At 37.7% G+C, this 27,977-nt stretch overlaps 1 protein-coding gene across 1 annotated transcript in view; it reads left to right on the plus strand.

Annotated features, from left to right (window-relative positions):
* prex2 (phosphatidylinositol-3,4,5-trisphosphate-dependent Rac exchange factor 2) overlaps positions 1-27,977 on the plus strand; it is a 547,559-nt gene that overhangs the window by 205,878 nt on the left and 313,704 nt on the right. The window contains 2 exon segments of the mRNA XM_028803602.2: positions 8,504-8,653; positions 16,327-16,471. Coding sequence (XP_028659435.2) covers positions 8,504-8,653; positions 16,327-16,471 — 295 coding nt within the window.

The raw sequence follows: 27,977 nt of genomic DNA on the forward strand, positions 1-27,977 counted from the left end.
AGTGTTACCATGTACTTTATCATGCAATTAGATAAAAATATATATATTTTAATAAATGTAATAGAATAAGAGAACAATAAACTAGGAAACTGTCAGCAACCAGCACCACAAAAAGGTTGATTAGTTAGTTAATATTTGTTATGTATACTTTATTTTAATTTGGGACAGCCAATTTCATTTACCAAACATCAAGCTCATTCTAACAGTAATTTATGTTTGATTCTTGTGCTCCTCTCCAATGAGGTCTATTGCCCTTAATTCATTTTGTTATACATGCATTGTATAATTTGGAAGGAAAAAGTTAATACTACAGTAATAGGTATTTTCTTTTTTAATTTCAAGACTTTTAACTATTGGGGCAGCATGGTGGCACAGTAGTAGTCCTGCTACCTTGCAGTAAGGAGACCTGGTTTTGTGTCTCTGGTCCTCCCTGTGTGGAGTTTGCATATTCTCTTCATGTCTGTGTGAGTTTCCTTCAGGTGCCCTTGTATCCTCCTGTAGTCCAAAGACATGTAAGTTAGGTGCATTGGCAGTATTAAATTGGCCCTACTGTGTGGTTGGGGTATGTGTGTGTGTTCACCATGTGATGGACTGGCACCCTGTCCAGGGTTTGTTCCTATCTTGCGCCTTATGCTAGGTGGGGTAGGCTCCAGTAACCCTCGTGAACCTGTTCAGGACAAAACGATTCAGAAATGACTGACTGACTTTAACTGTTGGGATTAGCAGCTAATATACTGGAAAGTTTAACAATAAGTTAGTGTCAATAAAATATAACCAATGCTATGCAGATTCTACAGCAGTTGTGCTAAGTTTTGCATTTAATTCAGATCATCTTCAGTTGCAGGCGGCACAGTGGCACAGTGTGTAGCGCTGCTGCCTCGCAGTTAGGAGACCTGGGTTCACTTCCTGGGTCCTCCCTGTGTAGAGTTTGCATGTTCTCCCCGTGTCTGCGTGGGTTTCCTGCGGGTACTCCTTTTTCCTTCCACAGTCCAAAGACATGCAGGTTAGGTGGATTGGCGATTCTAAATTGTCCCTCGTGTGTGCTTGGTGTGTGGGTGTGTGTGTGCGGCGGGCTGGCGCCCTGCCCGGGGTTTGTTTCCTGCCTTACGCCCTGTGTTGGCTGGGATTGGCTCCAGCAGACCCCCGTGACCCTGTAGTTGGGATATAGCAGGTTGGATAATGGATGGATGGATCTTCAGTTGCAGGATGGATGATTTCCTTCACAGTTCTAAAGTGAACAATACTTCTGCATTTAATCTGCACTCTGGTTTCACAGGCAGCTGCACAAATGGACTGTGAAAACTGAACCTTCCTTATGATCAAATCAATGTGACTTGTCTGTGATTAAATGCAGAAGTGAAGATAAACAGAACGAGCCATAATAGTATGACTTTAAGTAGGTTTTCATGCACCAGAGCATTGTAATGAACAAAAATGAAAGAAGACAAGTGAGATAGCAGAGACCTCATGTGAATCTCTAATTCAGCAGCCGAGAGATGCACGAACAGATGGCAATCTGGCTAGTACAACTTACAGTGGATAAATGAGGTGCGAGGGGATTCACCAGGGGCTCTCAATATCTAAAATACAGTACTGTTAGGATAATCTGTGGTTCATTACCCAACTTTCAGGTATTTTTTATGAATTGAGATTGCTGTAATCTTACAAATATAAAAACGGCAAAATGGATAGTGAACTCACCATCTTAATCAAAGGTCTGGAGGTCTACAGACACTTGGCAACCTTGCTGCTGTATCTATTGATTAACAAAATACAGCTGGGAAACAACTATTGTGCTCAGTAACTAAAAAAATTAAAATGTGGAGATAGGTTCTGGATTACAGCAGCACTTTAATAGACAAAACATTAAGTGTATTTAAAGGAACAGAAAGACAAAAATGCACTGAAAAAAAGTATGCATTTTTCAAGTAGAAGTTATTTTTTCACAATTATGGTAAATGATAATTTGCCATTGAAAAATGTGTAAAAGTTTTTTTTTATAAATTTAAAAACAATACAGTGCCTTTTCTTGTAATTTAAAATTGAATCTATCTGGTCTCAGTCCAAACCTGAAAACAAAAGCCACAAATATGGTCATTTTATGTCCATGAATATTTGTCTTTGTCTTGAGATTTCATATACGTATTGTAACATAGCAAATCTATTCTGCCACAAAAGAAACTGATAGATTGTAAAGGATCAGGGACTAGGGATAAGGTCATAAACTGAGAAACCTAACAAGTTTCTCAAAACCAAAACATCAGGCCGATCTGTTGTAAAACCCAAAATCAGAAATGTAGAGTTATAGTAATAAATTCAAAGCGCAAAAGTTGTTTTCCAAAAAAGTCACCAATTAACCTCCTTAGCATTACATTTTTTCTCAAAAAAACACATAAAAAGCGTTGCATTTTTTTGGCTTCAAAAATGACATCTTTATTAAATCAAATTTTTCTACTAAACACTAAAAGTACATAGTCAGAAGTGTAGAAAGAATAATAATGACAAAATATAGTAATAATGAATAATAATAATATGAACAACACACTGCACGTGTGCTAGTGACACGAGCGTCACTTTCGGATTCACTAGAGTTACTTTCGGTTTCACTGACCATCTCAATTTCAGAGCCTGAAGACAGATTCATCTTGTCATCACTGCTGATGAGAGGCATTCCTTACGAGATGCCATTATGAGACTAGAAGAAGATGCGTCAACACCGTTGCCCGAGTAACACTCCGCAATAATTCTGTTAGCACTATTGCAGCCCGAGTAATCCTTGGTCTAACTCTTATGCAAGACACGTCTATACTGTTACCCCAGTGACACTTGGGATTAACACTTTTGTCACTGTTTTTATAGCCCGAGTAACGCTCAGGTCTAACTCTAAGGAAGTTAAACACACATAAAGGTTCTGTCTGTAGTCTTGGACAACCAGGAAGTGCACAATGTCAACCTTTACATTGTCATGTCAATAAAGTCATGCTTATGCAGTTCTAGTCACCACTGGATAGATTTACCATTGAAAAGTGTACACAAAATATGGGTGTCCACAGTAAATAGTACTGGCATTTTGAAAAGACAGTAACAATTTCCAACATTCTTGAATACACCTTTAAGGTGAAAGCAGATGTCATCATTGTTTTCTATATAAGTGAAACCCCAAGCTGAAGATGCACCTACCCTGCAAAATTCAGGTGACACTCAAAAAAAAAAAAATTAAAAGTATCCATATATCCAATATCCATGTATTTTTTGAAAAGAATACAAAATTGTGAGATTCTGCCTGTCTCCCTTCATGGCAACCTTTTACCCCAGGTTGTGGTTTTCTGTAGCTCATTTTGTGAATGGTGCAGTTGCATTTTGTTTGAGAACGAGAAAAGCAATTAGGGCAGGGTCAATACTACAAGGTGGCCTTTGGGGAACCTATCCATGCATGTTTGCACCAAACTCAATTTAAAAAAAAAAAACCATACTTTTACAGTATACAGTATATGTATGAACATTTCTAATGCTAGTGTTTTACATATTTAAGAATGTACATAATAAATATGAACTAAATAAAAATTAATGTATGGGGAAAATGTAAAATGCGAGTTTTTCTGGACAGCAATACACTGTGATATTAATTATATAACTGCTGCAGAGATTCAGTTCCCAGACTCGTCAAGCTCAAGTCTATGCCTTAGTATATCTATTTGTTAACCAGGCAATATCTCTCATTAGCCTTGGTGCACTTTTACTTTATCTATGTAACGTGTTTTGCTTGCTAATATTAAGCCAAAATTGCATCAACAGTGCTATTTCATTAACCTTTGTAGATATAAGCAGTGATACGCTAAGCCATTGAACTGTGTCATACTTGTATCTATACTGTATGTCTATGCTTATTTTAACATTTTTTACTTTTGTTTTAATTTATGTTTTATTTTATGATCTTTTATTATAATGGAGTGTATATTCATTACTGTCTGGTGGCTGTTCTGTATCCTTGAATCTGTGTGCTCATGGGTGCTCCCTCATGCATGCTTGTTAGATACAACTTCTGCTTGGCTTTGGGTTTGTTTAGCAATGGTTCTAACCTGAGATGTTGCATTATGTAGAGCGCAGCTCAGGATTGTTTGTTGTGAATCATGGTTTGTGGTTTGGTACTGCTTTAATGTCGCATTTGCTTAAAAAGTCTATCCACAGTGATTGCTGTAAAGGGACAAGTGAACACAAAACATATCCTTATCTCAGAAAATGTCCTTTTGTTGTCATAAAAATATCTCAGAATTGTGCAAATCATGTTTTCTGAAGTCAAAACTGCTATCAAGTGGATATATTTGGTTGAGTTTTATGTTTTACTTTTTTCACATTTGAGTTGGTGACCGCTATACCCTATTTAAAATTGCAAGAACAGGCACAGTATTTTTTATTTATGTACCAACCTAACCCCCATACTACACTAAATATATGACAAATTAATGCATACTATAATTGTGAAAAAATACATTCAACTTAAAAACTACAAAATGTATTCTGTAACAGATTATCAAAATGAAATAAGAAAGGGAATTGAATGATGAGAAATATAAAATGGCAATAAATTTAGAGTAAACTTTGATGTCTGTCTCTCAAGTTCTAGATGGAAATGAAAGAGGGTGAAAAGTTTGGAGACAAACCATTACTTTTACAGTAGGGTATAATGAATGCATTTTCATCTCCCTTTATAAAGAATCCAGCAGTCGTGAGAATGCACATAAAATCAGTAGCAGAGTAAGGTTAAATTAACAGTAACTCAAAAACACTGAGCTTTTCATTGGTTATCTCATCTTTGCAATATGGGCCATTGGGCATGATGTTCTCAGAGCATTAAAATAGTTGACTTTTGTGGGTCTTACCTCTTCATACTAAATACTTTGTGACAAAGAACTGAAATTAGTGTTCTTCTCCTACTGCTAGCATCATAATCCCATAGAAAACAGTACCACCAACACATGGAGCCTATACAATGCACATCCCTGGCTGTCGTGAATTGAAGTCCCAAATGAAAAATGAAAAGATTTATTATTTGCAAAAAAATGCTCTTCGACAGGACAGTAGCTCCGTAGGAGCACAAAATTCAATAAGGAGTTGCCTATAACACAAAAGGCAATCCAATCAAACAAGTCCCAATTACAGATATTTGAAGAACGTTTAAAAAGGGAGCAATAAAGTTATAAATCAAAAGAATCACAAAAGTTCAGAACTATACAACGAAACACTCACCAAACTCCCAAGCCAGGAACTGTGGGAGACCTATCTGGATTTATAGACAGACGGCAGTTCTTGATGGTAATTGTCAGGTGACCCCACCTCTTGCGGGACCTCCCACAACATACGTGGAACATCACAGAAACACTGAAACATAAACACAGTCAATAGTAAACAAACATAAATAAAATTGATACATGCAAAAGATTCTAATATGAAAAAGATGACATAAAACTTCAATTTAATCTCCAACTAGGCGAGGAACTTTGGTGAGGCATATCATGTACATATCTTCATTGGCTTAACTGAACTCTTCTACTATTTTCTCTTTCTGTCAATTGTTTTTTGTAACTGGCTCCTGCTAAAGACCAGGGTCTATGCAGCAAGCAGCTCCTTTTCTCAACCCATAGTGAGCATTGTGTCGATGTTTCTGTGTTATGCTGTATGCACACATATACAGTATGTAATGGCATTGACAGCAAATACTATCACAAGGTGCTTTACAGGGAAAATAAGACTGCAATATATAATTAAACCCTATGAGTACTATTAAATTCTGTAACCACAAACAGAAAAGTGGCAGATAGCTTTGGGAAACTCTAATGAAAAAGGTAAGCCAAGAAAATGGATGAGTGAATTGCTTCTGACAATTCTGCTTTACATTTTCAAAGAACACTACCTCCCTATCCAGTCCATTTTCTTAAAACACTTTGTTGAATATCGGGTAGCCAAGAGTTCACTTGGGGAGCTTATCTTATATTTGTGTTTTGTAAAAGATGAAGTACTGAAGTCACTTTAAAATGTTAAACACAATGCAAAGAAACAACATTTAAAAAATACTGGGATTGCTTAGCAGCAAAGATACTTTTCAGACATAAGATCAGTATTTTCTCAAATTTCTGATGTTTTTATGAAATGTGATTCCCAAAACCCACTGTAACTATTTATACACACCTGCAGTCATAACCCTAAAAATTAACTGAGCTCCTTGGGTTTTCAAGCAGGGAGCCAGTTGTGGAAATGAACCATAAAACTTGTAATTTACAATCAAAAACCGTAAATGCATAGCCCCACTTCTGTTGCCCTTCAGATTGTTCTTTAATTCTGGTAGGTAAACTGTATTTGTCAAAATCTTTTGACAATAGTAATTTTAGCAAATATAAACTAGAAATATTTTGACAATGTTCATTATTCTCAAGGACATGCGCTGAATTTTTGTCACATCTCTCATTTGTGGTCAAAAAAGTTATTTATATATGTGTTTCCTAAGTGTTTTTTCCTGCTAGAACAATATACACATTAATATTTATCTTGTGTTAAGATAGTAGATAAGAAATCCCCATTAGCATCCTTATAGCTCTGTTTCCCACAAGACTGGTAGAGTCAAACTCACTAATTCATTATTTTGTATCAAATAAGATTTAGCATGAAGTATTTTAGTATTTAACTGTTACGTGTTTTGGAACTTTCAGTGGTGTTTCTGTTAAGAAGGCTTTAGTTAGATTGTCATTAATCTCCCATTAAGTAATTTGTCTGTCATCTTTTTCTTTGCCTGCAATGCCATTAATATGTGATGCTAATTCAGGTCTTCAGTTTTGTAAAATATAATTTACAATTATAACAAAAATCATCAATTTGGGCCAAATTGTTCTGACATTCTGACTTTATGAATCGTTTTTCAGAATAGATACCTTTCTGAAAATGAATAAACTTTTGTTTTTATTTTTCTGATGATGATAACAGCATTCATTGGGGAAAGTAAATGACGCCAGTCACCTTTGTTGAACACAGGTTTTTAACTGGACATGAGTATGTAAAGGATTTCAAAAACGAAAGGAGATCCTTCAGTCCATCAAGTTCATTAGGTTAGACAACAGCTATTACAAATTGGCACAATATTTTATCCAGATAAATTTTTAAAGTTCATACACATTTGGCTGATGCCTTTATCCACTACACCTCAATTCCTGCTGACATGGCAAGTTGTCAAGGTTTCTGCTTCAACTACAGGACTTTGGAGTTTCAGATTTCCATGACCATTTGTGTGAAGAAATCCCACTTACTTAGTTTCAGTTACGAATTGATGCAGTTTGTTAGACATTATTTATGAGAGTTCAAATCCCAAGAATGGTTTCTGTGTATGTGTTTTATATTAATAATTTAGTTTGGGATACATTTAAATATTTTATCCATTTAATTTTAAAGGCAATACATTGGTATTTTGTAGCTTCAGTGGATATTTAGCACTGTGTCTATGGGTTGCCTCCCAAGAGGCACTATGCACCATGCAGTGATCGTGTCCGAGATTACAGATTTAAACATTAAACCGTCTCAGTTTTGAGTTCATAGTGTTTAATTCAAGGGTTTCTTGTTAGCATTCCATTTCTTGGCATGATTTACAGTTTTAGTGCCTGGTTTCTAGTGACAGCTGATCCTTTGGTTAATGGCTTATAACAGTCCTATTTATACTTTGTTTTGTTCCCTTGCTTTGGACAATGACATTTTAGAGTTTTCAGAATCTATTCTTGTCATTATTTTTCGAAAATGTGGTCTGTTTAACACCACCCTCATGATTAATCACTAATTATATTGCCAGCATTTTGTTAAAAATATTTCACAATGTATTTAATACCAGAAAAGTACTTGACTTGCATAGTTTTAGTTTTGAGTATGATGTCAAAAGTCTAATAAAGTGACCTCCTACATGTGATATGTCATGTTTTGCATTTCTCCAGATAGTTGTGAAGTTTTTCTTTTTTTTTTTCTTTTTTTTACTTTAAGTAATGTCTTCTGCATGATTTTCAGATTCACTGGTGCCCTGTAATTATTTCAGTTGTTTGTATGTTTTGTTGTGGGGTACTGATTTTTCTAATGTGGCCTCCTTGAAGATGTCATTGCAGTTTCTTTTTCATGTGGCCTCTTATTTTTGTTTGGCACAGTTGGTATTGCACTGTGTTTCGCTTAACTTATTTCTTTACAAACCACTTTGTTTTGACAAATTGTTAAACATAATCTCCAAACATGGAGAAAGCCTCCCAGGATACCACATTAAACGGTCAAAGAAACTAAAAATACTCTTGCTGGTGCACTTTCTGTTTCCCTAGAAAACTTGATTGAATAACCATCAAAGCCAAAATGCCAACTCATTAGCCCCTTCTTAAATATGTGTGTGTTGTGCATTCATAAAGCATTTCTGTTTTTCTGACACAATATATTTAATTAAAACCTTTTCAGCAATTTGAGACTTTTAAAAAATGTTATTTTATTTTAGCTGACTACCATAGCAGTGGGAACATTGTAAGCAACGGCTGGAAGATTCACAACACTGCAAAAAACAAGTGGTTCGTCTGCATGGCGAAAACTCCTGAAGAAAAGCAAGAATGGTTGGAAGCTATTTTAAAAGAGCGAGAAAGGAGGAAAAGTAAGTGTGCCACCATTTATAAAGCTGCAGTAATTGCAGGTCTCTCTCTCTCTCTCTCTCTGTTTGCTTGTCGAGCTTCTTCAAGAGGTCACAAAAAATGCAGAGCCTTTCATGACTCCATACTTCCTTTCTTGAAATCCTGATTTTAAATTTGTCATTAAGGACCTGTAAAATATGCTAATGAGTTTTTTGGGTCTCAGCCATGCCTACATGTGGCAGTTGCCTGTCACAATAAAGCCTTTGTATACTGCGGACTCATAGATTTGAAATACTGTAGGATATATCACATAAGGCGGTCTCTGGGGTAAACAAGCCTGGTAGGAAGCAGCTGACTTCCAGCAGACAAGGTTAAAAGCTGCACTGTAATAGTTAAAAAAAGACAACCACTGTGTATTGCTGTTTAGCATTCTGAAATAGGGCACTGTAATCAACTGTAAGAAAAGCGACGATTTGTATCATGAAGCTACAGCGTTGTTGGCTGGAAGGAGCAGGTGGACTTGCTTGCAAAGTTTGAATTAAATGTGTTTAAAACATAAAAGGAAGCAGCATGGCAATCTATGCCTTTTAGGAAAATAATGCAAAATAAATCTTTTCCACCTCAGTCCCCCTCTTAATACTTGTGTTTGTAGCACACTAGCAAAAGAGATTTAATCTGTAGCAGGAAAAGAAAATGTGTCTGTAATAAGAGCATAGTTTATAAAGAAGAATGTAATGGACTCCATGTGCTGATTTTCAAGGTTTCTTTAAGGTTACTTATAGTATGAACACATGAGTTTTTATTTTGTTAGCCTTTGCATTTTTGCTGCTAGTGTTGTACCAAAAAATAAGAATATCAGAATTACTTATGAATACCTGGCAGTACTAAAGTGTGTGATATCATTACTAGTAGTTCAATTTGTCATCTTACACCTGAACAAAAAATTAGATTACCAACATCAGTTATGTGTTTTGTTATGGACTGGGTGTTGGGCAAGGTCGTGGGGTCCAGCGGCTGTGGGGCATCTGTTGGTGAAGAAAGATTCACGGATCTTGACTTTGCTGACGATGCTGTGATCTTCGCGGAGTCAATGGAGGCTCTGATCGGGGCACTTGAGAGACTGAGCATGGAGTCTGAGTGTCTGGGCTTGCGAGTGTCTTTGATAAAAACCAAGATCCAGGCCTTTAATGACCTCTTGGGCACAGCCATCAGCAGTGTGTCTGTCTGCGGAGAGAGTGTCGACCTTGTTGAGAGGTTTACTTACCTTGGCAGTGACATTCATGTCTTTGGTGACTCTTCCTATGAAGTCAGTAGACACATAGGGAGAGCGGGGGGGGGTAGGGTTCATGAGGTCGCTGGAAAGGGGTGTGTGGTGCTCCTGATATCTATGCAAAAGGACGAAGGTCCAAGTCTTTAGAGCCCTGGTGCTTCCTGTCTTACTATATGGTTGTGGGACATGGACGCTATCCAGTGACCTGAGACAAAGACTGGACTCCTTTGGTACTGTGTCTCTTCAGAGAATCTTTGGGTATCGTTGGTTTGACTTTGTGTCAAATGAGCGGTTGCTCATGGAGTCCCGAATGAGGCACATTACCTGCATTGTGAGGGAGCGTCAGTTGCGGCACTACGGCCATGTGGCGCGTTTCCCTTACAGTGGCTGGACCAGGCCAAGGGGTCACCCACGTAACACCTGGCTGCGGCAGATAGAGGGTCATTTCCGGAGGCTGGTACTGGACTGTGTGTCTGCCAGGGGGAGTTGCCAGCCAGGATCCCGAGTTGTTTCATTGTGTAGTGGGTGCGGCAATGCACTGTACCAGTGCATGCTCCCCGACTTGACGTGTTATGTATTAATCTGTGCAAGAATCCGGTCCTTTCAATAACATATGAAGACTGAATTTCTTATGAAGGAGGAAATTCCTCAGGCTAACATTGAACGTGCTTATGAAGACATGGTAAACGGGTGCTAGCAGAGTCAGATGATTGATAATCCACTTTAAAAACTGGAACACATCACTGATCAGTCATCACCTGTGAGCTGCTTTTATTGAGAAGAACAAAGAAGAACACAGATTAACATCAAAGAAAATTTGTGAGTGACATTTGGGCAGCAGTGCATTTCTGTTTACACCTGGCTGGAATGGACGTGGATGAACTAGCAGATGTTCAAACTTCTAGAAGTGTGGCAGAAATTAATCGAATGAGGTGATGATTTTGGAGAGAAAAAAGCAAAAGAACAAAGATTTCACTGACATACCATAGTCATTTTCTATTCATATCATAACTTTATTGAAGCTTAAAACAAATATGCTCATTACCATTTATTTTTAGTTTTTAATAGCCACCAACTGTAAACCTCACCTGCTGTCCATGATAATAATAAAGTGTAATAAGAGACGCTGCTGACCCATGATGACAGCTTTTATATTTCTCTCTGTCATTCTTGTTTATTTTGATTTTATTTTTAGTTTTGCGTGACCAAAATATAATTGCAACTTAGGTTTGCTAAATTCTGTTATATTTAAGACCCAGAGTGTGAGGTTAATGATGGAGAACACAAGGCTTAGTTTTCCACATAAGTATGATGCACAGATGCTGTGAGAGGCTCGGATGGCTTGCTTAATGACACCGACTGCCTGAACTCCAACAATCAGTAGATAGCTAAGAAAATATAACAGAGAAAAGTGGTGTCTTCTTTTTCACATAGACTTGACTGGAATCAAGCAGACTGAACACTGGGACTCCACTGGGTTTTCAGTTCATCACACAGAGTGTACTGAAGCTGACTGAAAAGTATAAGAGGAATTGTGTACTTTATGATTAGCAATGTCGAGTGCACAGATTTAGAAGTTGCCTCCAAATTCTCTTCACCTAACTTTGAATTTTCACATTTAATTTATTTTTTATTTATGGCCAAGGGAATTTCTGTGATTGTATTTTGTGAAGCTAACACTGAAGTAGCAATTTAAAAACCTTTGTAGTGTCATCAGTAAATGTGAAAACATGCACATGAGGACTATCTTCAAACTAGTGGTGGAGCAGCGCTGTAATTGGAAAAAGTCTTCCAAAGTTCTTTCAGTCTATTTTTCTCCTACAAGTACAGTCTAATGTTATATAATTTTATACCACCATTAAACAGGATTTACCACAGTGTTTGAAGTCTGACTACTCCTCTTATACTTCTGTTATATTTCAAGTGAGCAAACAAAAGCTAAAGAGCTTACTGTCTACAGTAAGGATGTGGCAGTGTTGTCAGAGCTAAATGAGTGACAGTTTATGGACTCTTTTGAAGCTACAGACAAGAATATATTCAAAAACTCACCTCCCACATTAAATACTGTGGAAAAAAATGAATGAACTGCTAATATATTTATACAAAATTTATATTTATACACACAATCCATTCCCTATTTTATGACACAGTTAATTCTAACCCAAGCTCAGAGAGGGTAGGAGGCTACCACAGCAACATTGGGCACAAGGCAGTAACCAACCCTGGGCATAGTGCAAATTCATTGCAGGGAACACACACACACGCACACACACTAACTCTAACTCACTCATACTGGGACCGTCACTAAGCACTAGCCTTGTGTTTTTGGTTTAATCTTTGGTCATCTTGGCCATTTTATAGACATTGGCTGGTAGATCAAAAGGTATAGGACATGCAGAGTAACCAAAACATGAGAGAGGAGTGAAGGGAGAGCAGTGCATAGGTGGGAAGCTCTCACTTTTCCTGCATTTTCCCATACTACTGTGCCTTCCTAGTTACCATATCATAATAGTCTGATGCTGTCTGACCGCTGTGTGCTTTACACAAGCAGCACTTATAAAGAAGCATTATTGATGCTCAAGACAAACTGTTTAGCTGAACTTCTAGCAACACAGTAATAGGTTATGTGGAAGAAAAAAAAATTAATAATAAAAAAAACCTACTATTAGCTTGTTCTCGTGTCACCTGCCCAGAACTTCAATCATAAGAACTAAGTGAGAGGGAGACCTACTGTAGTGAACAGTGAAAACTGCACAATTAGAAAGGATAACAGAAAAGCCTTATGGTCTGATCTAGGGACAGCAGAACTAAGTTACTGCAGGCACCCAAAGAAGTGTGATTGTCTTTGTCCCTGCAATTGTTGCAACAGTAAGAGAAAAGCTTTATATGGAAAAAAGCAGATCCCAGTATTATTTATTAAGTATATTTTGAAAGCCAATCATCTGTGTCATTTGTCAAACCATATGATTGGTTTTAGTTTTAACAGTATGATTTTAAATTTGTTACTGCACATAGTTTCCTTTTTATGTTCAAAATGTTAGCTCATTTTGAGACTGTGAACAGTCACTAGGTAATGGTTTGACTTCCCTTGTCTTGCTAAATTGGCAATACACCAGGAGTAATTCTAAAATATTACATTTTTGGCTTTTTTTTACTTTATTGATAATAAATACTCTAGTGATAAATGTCAAAAAAGGGTAAAATTTGGATTTGTAATCCATCTAGTTTTGGTTACGGAGAGCCAGTACTATTCCTGGTAGCACTGTAGACAGGGCTAGAACCAACCCTGAATAGGGGCTCTAATTAATACTCTATATCCATCCATCCATCCATTTTCCAACCCGCTGAATCCGAACACAGGGTCACGGGGGTCTGCTGGAGCCAATCCCAGCCAACACAGGGCACAAGGCAGGGAACCAATCCCGGGCAGGGTGCCAACCCACTGCAGGACACACACAAACACACCCCCACACCAAGCACACACTAGGGCCAATTCAGAATCGCCAATCCACCTAACCTGCATGTCTTTGGACTGTGGGAGGAAACCGGAGCGCCCGGAGGAAACCCACGCAGACACGGGGAGAACATGCAAACTCCACGCAGGGAGGACCCGGGAAGCGAACCCGGGTCCCCAGGTCTCCCAACTGCGAGGCAGCAGCGCTACCCACTGCGCCACCGTGCCGCCTAATACTCTATATTTCATTTAATATTTAGTAACATTCCATACTGTGTTTTACGGATGATTATAATGAAGGTGAACTCAGAAGGCATTGGATCAACAATTAACCTAACGACATATGCTGTAGTCTGTGCTTCTGTGCTGTCTGCACAAGAGGTTATAGCATAGTACACAATTGCTGAGGACAGTCAGGAAGCTCAGTTTCACTTTTACAATAATGTATGTTCTAGGAAGTCAAGCTATGCTGACATCTCAATCTATTACGATAGTTAATTATGTGTTTAATTGACCCCATTTTTGTTAGCTCCACAACCCATTAAAAAGAAAAAAATGAAACTCTTATTGGAAATAGCACTATTAAATATGCCATACTTTAAATGAGATTAGGCTTTCCAGGAATCTGTTATTTACTGACCTTATATAGAAAGAGCATGGGAGAAATAAGCATTAGTGACTATTTAATAAAATAGTCTCCTTCCTTTCAAATAAATGTAATTTATGCTATCTATCTAAGATGGTATGAAATCTAATCAGTCAAAATAGACCTCAGAATTAACATTTGCAATGCAACATCTATTGGAATATATTTTGTAATGCATGCATGCAGTAATAAAGTGCATTGCATTTGTCATTTCAACAGATGGTGCATCACAAACATTTGTAAAAGTGATTAGATTTTTATTCTGCCCCAGGGAATTCCTAAGTGGAGTTTAAACATTTTAATCCATGTTGAAGGAAGCTTTCTTTTAGGTGCTCTGGTTTCCCCCACATTTTCAGATTAAGCATAGAGTCTGAAATTATATCTCAAATGTGTATGCCTGTGGTGGACGGCTGGGGGCCATGTCCTGCTGGGACGCCTGGAAGGGCCCGGAGAGGGACGATACCTCCCCTGGGCCACGAGAGGGCAGTCACCCTGGTTTGTATGGGGGCCAGAGGAACGTAGCATAGAACCTCAACTCTATTGGAGCTCGTGGTCACCACAGGGGGGCCCCCGCAGGATTGTGGAGTGCTGGACGTCAGTACCTCCACCACACTCGGAAGTGCTGATGGAAGGAATTCCAGGGACACCCTGAGTGCTTCCGGGTGCTCATGCGGCACTTTCGCCACACCAGGAAGTGCCGCCGAAAGATCGTCAAGGAGCACCTGGAACACATCCCGGTGCTTATAAAAGAGGCTGCCTTTCTCCACTCGGGAGCCGGAGTCGGGAGGAGGAAGACGAAGCTTGGGAGGAGAGGGGTAAAGGCAGAAAGAATACAGAGAGTGAAGGAAAGAGGGGACTGAGTTTGGGTGGATTGAAGCACTGTGCTGGGTGCATGACATTTGTATAAATAAAGAGTGTTTGTTGTTGGACATTTAGCGTCTGTCTGTCTGTGCCTGGGGGCTGTCTTATCACAATGCCCCATGTAGGATTACTTCCCAACTTGTACCTTGCACACTTCCAGGCTGAAAGGAGAGTCACAAATTCTTAGCTAGTCAAGGTTTTATTATAAACATTTTTTGGTTATTATTAATCAACACATGGTTTAAAGTATTATTTGCTTTTTACTGTTACTGTTCAGTATGTACATTTGTATATCACTGAGCTGTTCTGACAATGCTAAATTATTCTAGGTATTATATTTTAACATAGAATATCAACTTGCCAATACCATTGCTTTTTAGTAATCCCAGGAATGCCCCGAACACTACTACTTTGACCAATTTTGAAATGTGTTCTGAGAAAGAGACAACTACAGCATCTTCTTCTTCTTTCGGCTGCTCCTGTTAGGGGTCGCCACAGCGGATCATCTTCTTCCATATCTTTCCAAACACATCTCCCCCATCTTCTTCTCCTTCTTCTTCTTCGGCCAACAGTAGCCCAATTTCCGCCAGCACCCTGTTGACTAACAGTACTGGTGGCGGTTGTTGTTAACTCAGGGCTTGACCAATCCAATATGGAAATTTGTATTGTTGTCTGCATATTTGATTTGGCAAAATTTTACACCGGATGCCCTTTCTGATGTAACCCTCCCCATTTATCCAGGTTTGGGACCAGCACAAAGAATCACATTGGTTTGTGCATCCCCTGTGGCTGGGTTAAAGAGACAACTACAGCATAATATGCAAATATTTACTGTAAACATATTGCATAAAAAATTATACCTTTACTTGTAGCCCTGCAATTAATATACAGTATTTCACACTGCAACTTTACATTTTTATAAGATCTACCTTTATAAACTTACTCTGACACTGTTTATCAAAATTTAGGTATAGACTGCTTAGGTATTTAGACTGCTGAGAAAATGTGCGCTCCCTTTTCAGATGTTAAAGGAGAGTTTTTTCCAATGGTCTAGCTCTGTCATGGTTTAAAAGTGCAAGCATAACTCATGAATACTCCCTCTTTCAACCTTCTGTAAAATATCCTTTTAACACCATTTATCTGTCCTTTTCTGTGTAATGACTGAATTATATTTATTTTTATGCTAATATTTATGCTCATTAGGCAATCAATGTGGCATAGCAGTTTAGACTTTGCACTTCAAACTCTAAGGTTATGGGTTCAGGTCCCAATTATGTCTCTCAGGTGTGGTAACAGAATGATAACAGAATTAGAGAAATAAGAAGTAATAGTAATAATTTGTAGTAAAGAAACTGCACTTTAAGATATTCTGTATCTGTATTAATAAATGTAAAACCTTATTCATAATCAGCAAATGAAATATGTGATTGTAACTCTAGTTTGTGATTTCTGTGTTATCTAACAGGCTTGAGGCTTGGGATGGAACAGGACACTTGGGTGATGGTTTCAGAGAAAGGCGAGAAGCTCTACAATTTAATGTGCAAACATGGGAACCTAATCAAAGACAGGAAGAGAAAGCTCACCACCTTCCCTAAGTGCTTCTTTGGAAGGTACGGTTCAATATACAGATAACTGGAAAAAAAAGTGTTTAAGTGTCTGAAATAAAATGTATTATTACACTGCACAACAAAGTTTTTGCTTCTTGAACACTGTTGGGTGTTTCTTATAGATTTTTGGGTGCTGATCATGAATATCACAGAGAAATCTTCAGTTTTGTCATGATTTTTTCTTATATTTGTGTCCAAACATTTTCGCTCCTTTAAGTGACTTATCAGCAACAGTTTGTGCAGCCTGGGCATGTCCAGGCATGGAATCAGGCCAGGTTGGTAGCTGTTCTGTGGAAGTTGACATCCTGGGCAGGTCTGAACAAGCTTGACACTGGCCAGGTTTCCATCCAAGGAGTTTTTGCGAAAAAAAATTTAGAGCTTCAAATTTTTTTACCGATATAGCTGATGGAAATGCTAATTATCGATAAAATGTTGTACATGTCGACATAATATTTTTCCGTTTAACTTTAGCGCATAAATTCCATATCGATACTTCAGATGTCGCAAAAACTACATTGGAAACACTTTTTGTCGGAAAAAAGGGCTTTAACGCAAGTAAATGTGTCACATATCACGTGCAATCAAAACGAGAATGGCGGAGCAGTTCGCATGGTCTGATGAAGAGAGTTTTTTTTTTGATTAAACGTCATTATTTTGTATTAATTCAAATTTCAGTTTTAATTAAAAACCTTAAGGGAAGCAGGTTACAGTACTAATTCAGTTGTTATCGCACTGAGAAGGGATGTTGAAAGGTAGGCTCACCTGTACAGATCCGATGCTGCAAACACAGCTGCATCATGGGCACTTCCAGGAGTGCCAACGCAAATGTCTCATATCATGCACCTGTCATCAACAAGGGTCTGGAGAACAATAGATGGCTACCCTTTGCGATTAATGTAATTGCGGTAGCCTTCCGTGGGGGGAAGAATAGGCACATGCGTGCCATCCAGCGCACCGTAAATCTGTGGCACAAGATGCACCAAGTAATTGCGGTATGCAATTTCATTGGCCTCCGCTACAGTCCGAAGTGTGATATAACGCCGCATTAATTTTTCTTTAATAGCGGTGCACACAGCATATACACATCGATGGACGGTAGTTTTGCTAACCCCGAAAGTTTCTCCAACTACTCTATACTCGGCGCAGGTTGCCAGCTTGTAAAGGGCGATGGCAATCCGCTTTTGGGTTGGAACCGGTGGTCGGTGGCAACCTGTGATGGGCGCAACATCAGGACTGATGAATCCACACAACATCTCAAACGTCGGCCGTGTCATTCTAAAATGTTGCAGCCAGAGATTTTCTGTGAAGTGTCTCTCCACCACCTCCTCCCAGAAGGTCTTATTCCGTCGTCTCTCCCATACCCGTGGGTTTCGTCGCACTGGGGTACTTTCTTCGAGCTCTAAAGCTATCAGACAAGCAACTGCTTCATTCTGCTGTCGTCTTCGGATATTATGTACAATTCCAATTATTTGTGAAACTGAAATAACAGTAAGCTGGCAAATTTCAAAAATCTGTCTGAATAATCTCTCCATTTCTTTGTTTCTTTGTTTAGTGGAGGGGGTGTAACGTGGAAAACAAAAGGTAGATAATTTGCGACATACACAAAATTATGTATGGAAACAGCTCAAGGGCAGATTTTTTTCGCGATACAACAAAACTTATGCGACAGTTCGTTTTGGGGGGGATGACGTCATCACGCACACCATTTTATCGATAAAAGGCCAGTTGGATGGAAACAGGCTGGAGACAGCAAATTTCGCACATTTTTTTTACGTATATTCTGTTTGTCGATAACAAAACGTCGCAAAAAACTGGATGGAAACTTAGCTACTGTCTCAGCATGCTATAAAGGTGGCTTGCATACACCGATCCTCCTCATTTGGTTAATATAGATAGTCAGTGTGTATGTATAATATCAGTATAGTATCTGTAGCAATATAACAGTAAGTTAGCTTTTTGCTATAGACGTTTTGGGCGATATGTCTCGTCAATGTCGTAACAGCCGCGATACATTCTGCTATATCTGTGACGAATATACACTTGCGCCTCAGAGACGTTGGATGACTGCTCTTGTGAAGAAACCTTATCATCTGTATTTAGGCTGCAAAATTGTTAATCAAGACAAGGAATGGGTGCCTCACATTTGCTGTGCAATATGTGCTGTCAGTCTGAGAGCCTGGCTCAGAGGTACTCGAAAGACGATGCTGTTTGCTGTTCAGATGATATGGCGAGAACAGATAGACCATGTGACGGACTTTTACTTCTGTTTGACTAATATGTCTGGTTTCTCTGCCAAAAACAAGAAGTCAATTGAATATCCTAATCTGCCTTCAGCAATGAGACCCATGCCACATGACGACAGTCTCCCAATTCCGAAACCACCAGAGGATTGGACCTTAGACGAACCAGATGAAGAAATTGCAATGCAGGGTACTGACAGTGACATTGACCTGGACTTTGAACCGTGCTCATCAAGCGATCCACATCTGATAGCACACTCCGAATTGAACGATTTGGTCAGAGATTTGGGTCCATCAAAAGCAAAAGCCGAGCTGCTGGGTTCGAGACTGCAGGAATGGTGTTTGCTGTCACCAGGTATGAAAATTTCTGTGTTTCGAGGTCGACATCATGAAATAACCAAATTTTTTGCACAAGTCAACAGTCTCTGTTTCTGTTGTGACATTGAAGAATTGTTCTCGGTCTTGGGTTGTGATCACAACCCGGAAGAGTGGCGTCTCTTCATTGATTCGTCAATGTTAAGCCTGAAAGCTGTTCTGCTACACAATGGCAACGTTTATCCTTCAGTACCTGTTGGCTATGCAGCACACATAAAAGAAACGTATGAGAATATGGAACTGTTGCTGAAGCACGTCCAGTATAGCAGGTACAACTGGAATATCTGCGGAGATTTTAAAGTCGTTGCTCTGTTACTAGGACTGCAGCTCGGCAATACAAAGTACTGTTGTTTCATGTGTGAATGGGACAGCCATGCCAAAGAGTCGTACTATTCTCGACAGAACAGGCCACTCCGTAAAAAGTTAGTTCCAGGACAGAAAAATGTTGCACATGAATTGCTTGTCGACCCGGCAAAGATATTTTTGCCTCCTCTTCACATAAAACTGGGACTCATGAAGAATTTCGTGAAAGCACTGAACAAGGAAGGTGAAGGTTTTTATTATTTAAGACAGAGGTTCCCAAGAATAACTGACGCCAAGATCAAAGAGGGCATTTTTTTTGGCCCCCAGATCAGACATGTTATGAGTGACGAGCAGTTTGAAGATCTGTTAGTTGGGCCGGAAAAAAATGCCTGGAAAGCCTTCAAAGACGTTGTTGACAATTTTCTGAGAGCCCCAAACTACATTCAGCTGGTAGACAAACTTCTCAAAGCATACAAGACAATGAAGTGCAACATGTCACTCAAGATTCATCCTCCACTCATACTTGGACTTCTTCCCCCGCAAATCTCGGTGCTGTGAGTGATGAACATGGTGAAAGGTTTCACCAGGACATTGCTACGATGGAGAAATAATACCAGGGCAACTGGAATCTGTCAGTGCTTGCTGGCTATTCTTGGACACTGCAACATGATGCACCAGACATTGAATACAAAAGAAAATCAGGAGCAAAACACTTTTAATTCTGTTGAATTTAGTAGCTTATGCGAAACATAAACGTGACTAAATACGTTATTGTCAGTAAACATATAAATGTCTATTTCTCAGAGTTCCTACATGATGCAGTAAAACCAAAACTATATTTGTGCATATCCAGAAGGTACCTGTCACAATCAGCAAAAACTTTTCAGGAAGCAACACTTTTCAAAAAAATTGTTGTGCAATGTTATTATTAATAATAATGAAAATCTGATTTAAGATGAATCAATTAATAATACTAGTTTTTATTTTTGTTCACTTTGTGTGTGCTTGTCTACATAGCAACATAACCAAATGTAATTAATCATTTCATAGATATAATTGATTGGTTAACTGTGGACATATAAAAAGTAACCTGCCAGTAATATTTTTTTAAACTTGAGATCTTTGTCAAAAATTGCTAACCTCAGATGTACCAGAGTTCATGAATGGAGTGTGTGACCACCCAGGTGACCAGTAAGGATAGGGAAATTATCCCACTAGGGCAGGAGGAAGAACCGAGAGTACAGAAAAGAAGCCAGTGTCTAAGGCAGTTATTAGCAGAATATAAGACTGCTACTGTATGTGTTTTGCGGAGTCATTGTTTAAAAGCTCAGGAGACGGATAAAAGGTCAAGTTTGTGAGTCATATCCGTAAACAGGCAATTGGAATGTCATATTTGAATGGCCTTGAAGAGTTCTGTGGCATATTTTAGGCCAAACAATGGACAATAAATGCTTTGCCTTTTCATTCATCTGTATCTTTTAATGCCTGTCTCCACCTAACTTGCCTTCTTTGTATATTCAGAGAAGCATCATTTGCTTGGTCAAAATAAAATGTGATTTTATGATTATGTAAGGATAGAAGATTTAAAAAAAAACAACTATTTTTTTTATGGTAAATGACTGGAAAGCAATAGGAAATATTGCAAGAGAATGAAATAAAAAATCATAATATGGGTTATTTTAAATAAAAAAGTTTTCACCATTTTTTGAAAGAACTAATAGCTAATATCAAGATGATATAATGAAACATATATTTAATCAAAATAAGCAATACAAAAGTTGCTCACTCACCTGAAGATAAAATCAACCAATCCACTATTAAAAGGTGATAACATTCAGGTAGCTTATAAAGTAAAGTAAATGATTGATCAAATAAGGAGTACAAATTATATTAAAGGACTGTAGAGCAACAGACTTTTTCATTGTTATGATTAAGTCAGTAACATCCCATCATTCTTCAGGTAATGTAAAAAAAATGGCAAGTGGACTCATTTTCTCACTGTGAAGAGTGTGTCTATAAGATGAGGCTTATGGCTGTGGCGTATTGCCAGGATTTTCAGTGATGAGGATTGATTCACTTGCTAATGCTTCATAAAAAGCAGTAGCTAAGGTGATGCTGGCATAGAAGCTATGGAGAGTCAAACCATAATTTAGGGGCAGCTATGTTTGAAAGCACAAAGCCTTGATAGTGAAGTCTGGGAGTTGATTAAAAATGCAAGGTAAAACAGACAAGAAGTTCTGAATCATTTGACTGCAAATGTCCTTCTAAAGAAAGGGCAGGACATTTAATCAAAAATAGTCTGCTGAGAACATCAAATAGAGGCTGAGGTTCATAAACCTCATAACATACCTAAAATGTAGTTTTGCTGTCAGATTAGAGCAAATATTACAAGCCATAGTTTATTAAGCAGTGGAAAAATTCACACAAATCATACTTAAGCTTGTTTTACATGTGTGAGGCCCACCAAGCCTTGGTACATGGTTACAACCCTGCATGATCGGCTGGTGCTGTCATGGTGTGGAGTAAGTTTTCCTTGTATAGTTTCAAATGAAAAGATTTTTTTCGAGTGCAGACAGGTAAATAACAATAAATACAATTCTAAGTAATCCCACGCTGAGTATGCATTCAGAGAGGGTGAATAATCGAAAAATGGTATGCAAAGTATGGCAGTAATGCAAATCATATACTATGGCCACCACAGTACCTGATCTCCATCTAAGTTTGTACTACAGAACCATGAAGATGTTTTTTTATGGATTGTAGTGTCCTGATGCCTTTTTAAGACCTTTTCAGTGTTTCCTTTACTTTGTCCTTTACCTATAGCTGGCAGTGTTGTACTTTAATTACAAAGGTTGCTTGAGCAAATTTCATTGAATTTTTAGAATTTCCTACTGTAATAAAAATAAATGTTTTTCTATCAGGTGTTTACAGGTGTTTATTTGATAGAGGAATTGGCCAAGCCTCTGAAAAACTGAGAACGATGCACTGTTATTGCATCGTTCACAGACTATTTCTCACTCTTTCTGAATTGGCACTGTTAAGCTATTAAAATTAAGTGGGTTATTTTAATTGTGTTGAATGTTGCGTTCTTTCCTTATTATGGTTACATTTTTTATTTCTGTTTCTTTCACACTATAAATATTATGGCCCAGGGTGTGGTACAATTCAGTACAATACTTGGATCCTTCTCACATGGTAGAAGTGCACATGATATTAGTTGGCACATACTTTCAAGAGACACCAAAAAAGGTGGGTTTTTCAAAATAAACATTGTTTAAAAAAAACCCAAAGCATTTGTTAAGTTCAATATCATGCTTCGATAGGTCCCAGTATGATCAATGTAGCACTTTGAGCTGTTGTCTTTGTTGTCACTACCTGCTTTTCTCGGAGGAGTTAAATTATGACACACAGGTCCAGCTTCATCTTTTTTCAGGGAATATGTCTCTTACTTTATGATTATTTTGGATGAGGGTATCTTTATATTGTTTGTGTGCCAACTCTTATGTGAACCTCATTTTTACCACAATGACTACAAAGATTTATAATATATATGAATATGTCAACTGATAAGGCTCATTGACAATCACTGCAATACTAATCTACAGTATATACATTCTTTTACAAAAAAAAATATCAATTCAATACTTGAATTCCCTGATATGTTAAGCTTTAAAACCCTGATTCTTTTAGTTCATTTGGTACTGTGTTCATTGACCATACCCAGTGAGGAACTGTGTGATATATGTCATTGACAAACTGGATTCAAAATGCATGGCTTCTTACCATGCATTTTTATGGTCTAGTTAAATATTAAGAGAGCATCACATTTGGATGCAACTTAAGTATGCCATTAAATAATGACATTTTAAAATGATTCTTATTCTCTTTGAGACTCAGTATGTGATCCATACTTCTTTATAGGTAATTGCTTCCATTCAATGCTGACAATCTTTTTTAAGTCAATTTTATAACAAACTAGCAAAATACCCACGCTTCGCAGCGGAGAAGTAGTGTGTTAAAGAGGTTATGTAAACATATATATACATAAACATATATACTTATATATACATATCTACATATACACATATCTACATATATACATATATATACATATACACATCCACATATATATATATATACATATATCAACATATATATACACATACATATACACACATACATACATACACACACACATATATATATATATACCCATACAGACACATATATATACATATTTACATATCTACATATATATACACATATATACATATCTACATACATACACATCTATCTATCTATCTATCTATCTATCTATCTATCTATCTATCTATCTATCTATCTATCTATATATATATATATATATATATATATATATATATATATATATATATATATACACATATATATATATATATATATATATATATATATATATATATATATATATATACATATATATCTCTTATCTATCTATCTATATATATACATCCCCGTGCTTTGCAGCGGCGAAGTACTGCTTTTAAATTTTTATTAAGAAGAAAACCTTTTTAAATTGAGTGAAAATATACTAATAACAATTTGTTAAGGATCTGTTTTTTTGTGAAACTGACTTCATACAGCCTCTCCGCTGTTTTATAAACGAACGTCATATAAGGTCTTCCTTTTTCGTTGCTTTGCCAACGGAAGCACCCTTTTTATTTAATCCTGTTTTTACGATTGTTCTGTTTGTATATCACGTTGTCAGTTCAGCACTCCGGTTGTAATATGACCAAGCCGTGCAAGCACACTCTTGAGAATGCAACGTATAGTTGTACAGGAGAAAAGCAATCTTGCCTGAAATCAATGGCAACCTTTTGTAGGTCTATGAACTTAATTTAAAGTTTAGGTTTACACGGTGCTTTCTTTCCGAAGTACCTGCACTCATGAATATGTCTGTATGCGTCAGTCGCTCAAATCCCCACGGTTCACACCGGCGAAGTTCTGCTTTTAAATTTTTATTAAGAAGAAAAGAAAACCTTTTAAAATTGAGGGAAAATATAGCAATAACAGTTTGTTAAGGATGTTTTTTTTTGTGAAGCTGCCTTCACTCGAGTGATCACTTCGAGCTTTAAGCCTGAGAAATCACCCCGTAAATGCACACGTTTAATTCCACATCTGTTAATATGTATGCTTACAAAGTATTAAAAGACACTCAACAATTACACAGTATTAAAAGACACTCAACAATTAATGTCATTTACCTTCGTTCCCGCGTTTGACTCGTGCTGTAAATCTCTTCCTTGTTTTCACTTCACGTGATTACGTAGGAGGCGTAATACGTGATGACGCGATACGTGACTCTGCCTCCTCCATTAGAGTATATGGACAAAAAACAGGTTCCAGTTATGACCATTACGTGTAGAATTTCGAAATGAAACCTGTCCAACTTTTGTAAGTAAGCTATAAGGAATGAGCCTGCCAAATTTCAGCCTTCTACCTACACGGGAAGTTGGAGAATTAGTGATGAGTGAGTCAGTCAGTCAGTCAGTCAGTGAGTCAGTGAGGGCTTTGCCTTTTATTAGTATAGATATAATCTTGGCATGGTCATGTAGCTGAAGCAAAGCCATAGGTTTACTTTATTAATACATTTTAGTTATAATGTTACTTCTCTTTACAAATCAACAATTGCCTCCATCTAGTTTATGTAACCCCTTATCAGTGTACTCACTGTGCTTCTCCGATATGCAGTAGTTGAACCACAAGGTCAAACGGTAGGGTTTGAGACAAATGCAAGGCTTAGCCAAATACGTCTTTTCAGTTCCTGTTTAGCAAGTATTTCCCACATATATTTTAAGTCTAAGGTAGTGCAGCGGTAGCACTTCTGCCTCGCAGTAAAGGAGGCCATGGTTGACGTCTTGGGTCCTTCACGTGTGTAATTTGCATGGTCTCCTAGTTTTCACATGGGTTTCCTCCAGATGCTCAGGTTTCCTCCCAAGGTCGAAAAACACGCTGGTTTGGTGGATTGGTAATGCTAAACTGGCATCTGTGTGTGTGTGTATGTATGTGTTTACCCTGCGAAGGACTGGTGCCCTATCCAGGGATTGTTCCTGAATTGCCCTCTATGCTTGCTTATATTGGCGTCAGCTTCCCCCAGCCCCTCCTCAGGATAAAGCAGGTATAGAAAGTGGATGGATGGCTTTTGAAGAGTAGTTTGTTTATCTTAAGTGTTGTGGCACACTGAAAACCAATGTATGAATTTTCAAAATTAGTGAAAGCCACATTTGTGTAAAAATCTTGAATATGGTGACCTCCTTTATAATTGTTATGTGCGAAAAGGGGCATCATAGCCCCACCTGGCACAGTCCAGATTGGCCATTTATATTAACAGTTTTTTTAAACCATCATGCTCCACAAATGTTTGATGCTTTGGTTTGTATATTGTAGATGAGTTCATTCTGGACTTCAAAACCACCAATCTTTTTTACTTCCAGCATTAGACATTTTTGAATTTTTCTTCATTAGATATTATTCAAACCCATCTGCTTTTAAGCTTGTTAAATTTCTCACGCCAACATTTTCTGGGTCCTGAGTCACTCCTAAAAAGTTTTGCTGGCACCAAGTGATCCTGAAGTGTTTTTCCAGACTTTATTTTACAATGAAAGGCAGTCTCCCTTGAAAATACTGCTGAAGCCCAGTTCTACAGAAACTGGGACAGTGCTGCTTCAGCCTCCAAGACTAATTACCGGAAATATAATCTGTGTGCCCAGTCATTGGTTTATAGACAGTACACTGTATCTCATTTCATAGGACTTTGTTACTATAAAATACATTAGAAATACAGAATTCAAAAGTGGATCAGCAATATTTTGGAGGTCGTGAGAATATAAATTCGAAGATTAGGTATATGCTCATAATAAAACAGTAAAGTGAAATCAGTCTCAGAGTTAAGGTGGTAGCCCTCGTTGTTTTTGCTTCATCAACATGTGGACTTGTTTTCAAATAAACTGTAGTCAGGGGTCATTGTGGTGGCATCATGATGCAAGGTTTAACACAACAGTTCACATCTTGAGGCAGCCGATTATGCTTTCTGGTTCAGAAACAAAACTTTGTGTACTCAAAACTGACCCTATGTGAGTGAGCATACCCAATGATGGGCTAATGTCTCATCCAGGACAGGTTTAGGCCTTGTGCCCGATGCTGCCAGGTTATCCTCCATCTCCTTGCAATGAAAAAAAAACAGCAGGTCTTAAAAATGAATGATTGGGTGGGTATTTGTCAGTTCCATTCCTTTATTATTTAAATAGAAGATAAGTATCACAATTCAGTAAAAAATGTTTTTCTGTTTTGTTTTGTCCATTTTTTTTCATAGTTGTCTGTGACATCATTACTTGAGACCATTTTAGAACAAATTTCTGTAATAGCAGTTGCTCTTGGGAACATGGCCTGTTTGTTTGGGTGTGTGTTTTAATGGGTATTAAAAAAAGAAGCCCAACAAATATAGGGAACAATATGAAAGAATGACTAGCAAATAATAATCAGAGGGCTAGGCAAAAAAATGTCAGAACGAGAAGTAGCTAAACCAAAATGTCTTTGTTTTTAAAGGGCAAAAGAAAAGTCAAATGTCATGGTCAAAAGGAAGGTGAAAATCAAAACGAAAGCTGGAACTAAACTTTTAAAGATGATTTAACTACACTGACTACCTCTAAGGATTCTTTTAGCTGAGTATTATCCACTGAGGAATGCTGAATATGCTGGTGGCTACTGTATTTATACCAGAAGGTTTAGTGACATAATTAGAAAATGAAATAAACAAGATGATAAAATCAATCAAATTAGTCAAAATCGTTTTGACATTGCAATATGATTATACAGTGTCCTCCAAAAGTTTTTTTTTCCTTGATTTGATTTTAAACTGATTTTACAGTTTAAAATTACAAATCAAACAATTCAGACATGATTAAAGTGCACATTGCAGAATTTTATTCAAGGGTATTTGTATACATTTTGGTCACACCATGCAGAAATGATAACACTTTTTCTACATGGTCCCCTGTTTCAGGGCACCATAATGTTTGGGACAGTTGTCATCACCGGTGTTTATGATTACTGTTTGTTTCAGTGCAGGCATAAGATATCTCGCTTGCTATTACCCTTTAGAGTCTGTAATTGCCATTGTTCAACATGAGGACAAGATCTGTGCCAATGAAAGTTAAAGTAGCCATTATGAGGCTGAGAAACAAGAATAAAATCATTAAAGACACCTGTAAAATCTTAGAATTACCTGAATCAACTGTCTGCAGTATCATTAAGAAGAAAGAATGTACCTATGAGCTCAGTAATCACAAATCAGCTGTTAGGCCAAGGAAGACCTCCACTGCTGATGATGGAACAATCTTTATTGTGTTAAAGAAAAAGCCCCATACGCCTGTCCAACAGTTCAGAAACAGTCTTCAGGTTGCAGATGTGGATGTGTCAGAAGATGCTATGAATTGAAATCCAGAGGCCACATTGCAAGATGCAAACCACTAGTTAGCCACAAAAACTGGATGTACAGATTGCAGTTTGTGAAAAATTACTTAAAACAGCCTGCAGAATTCTGGAAAAAGGTA

The sequence above is a fragment of the Erpetoichthys calabaricus genome, chromosome 6 (genome assembly GCF_900747795.2).
Source record: "Erpetoichthys calabaricus chromosome 6, fErpCal1.3, whole genome shotgun sequence".
NCBI classification, from domain to species: Eukaryota; Metazoa; Chordata; class Cladistia; order Polypteriformes; family Polypteridae; genus Erpetoichthys; species Erpetoichthys calabaricus.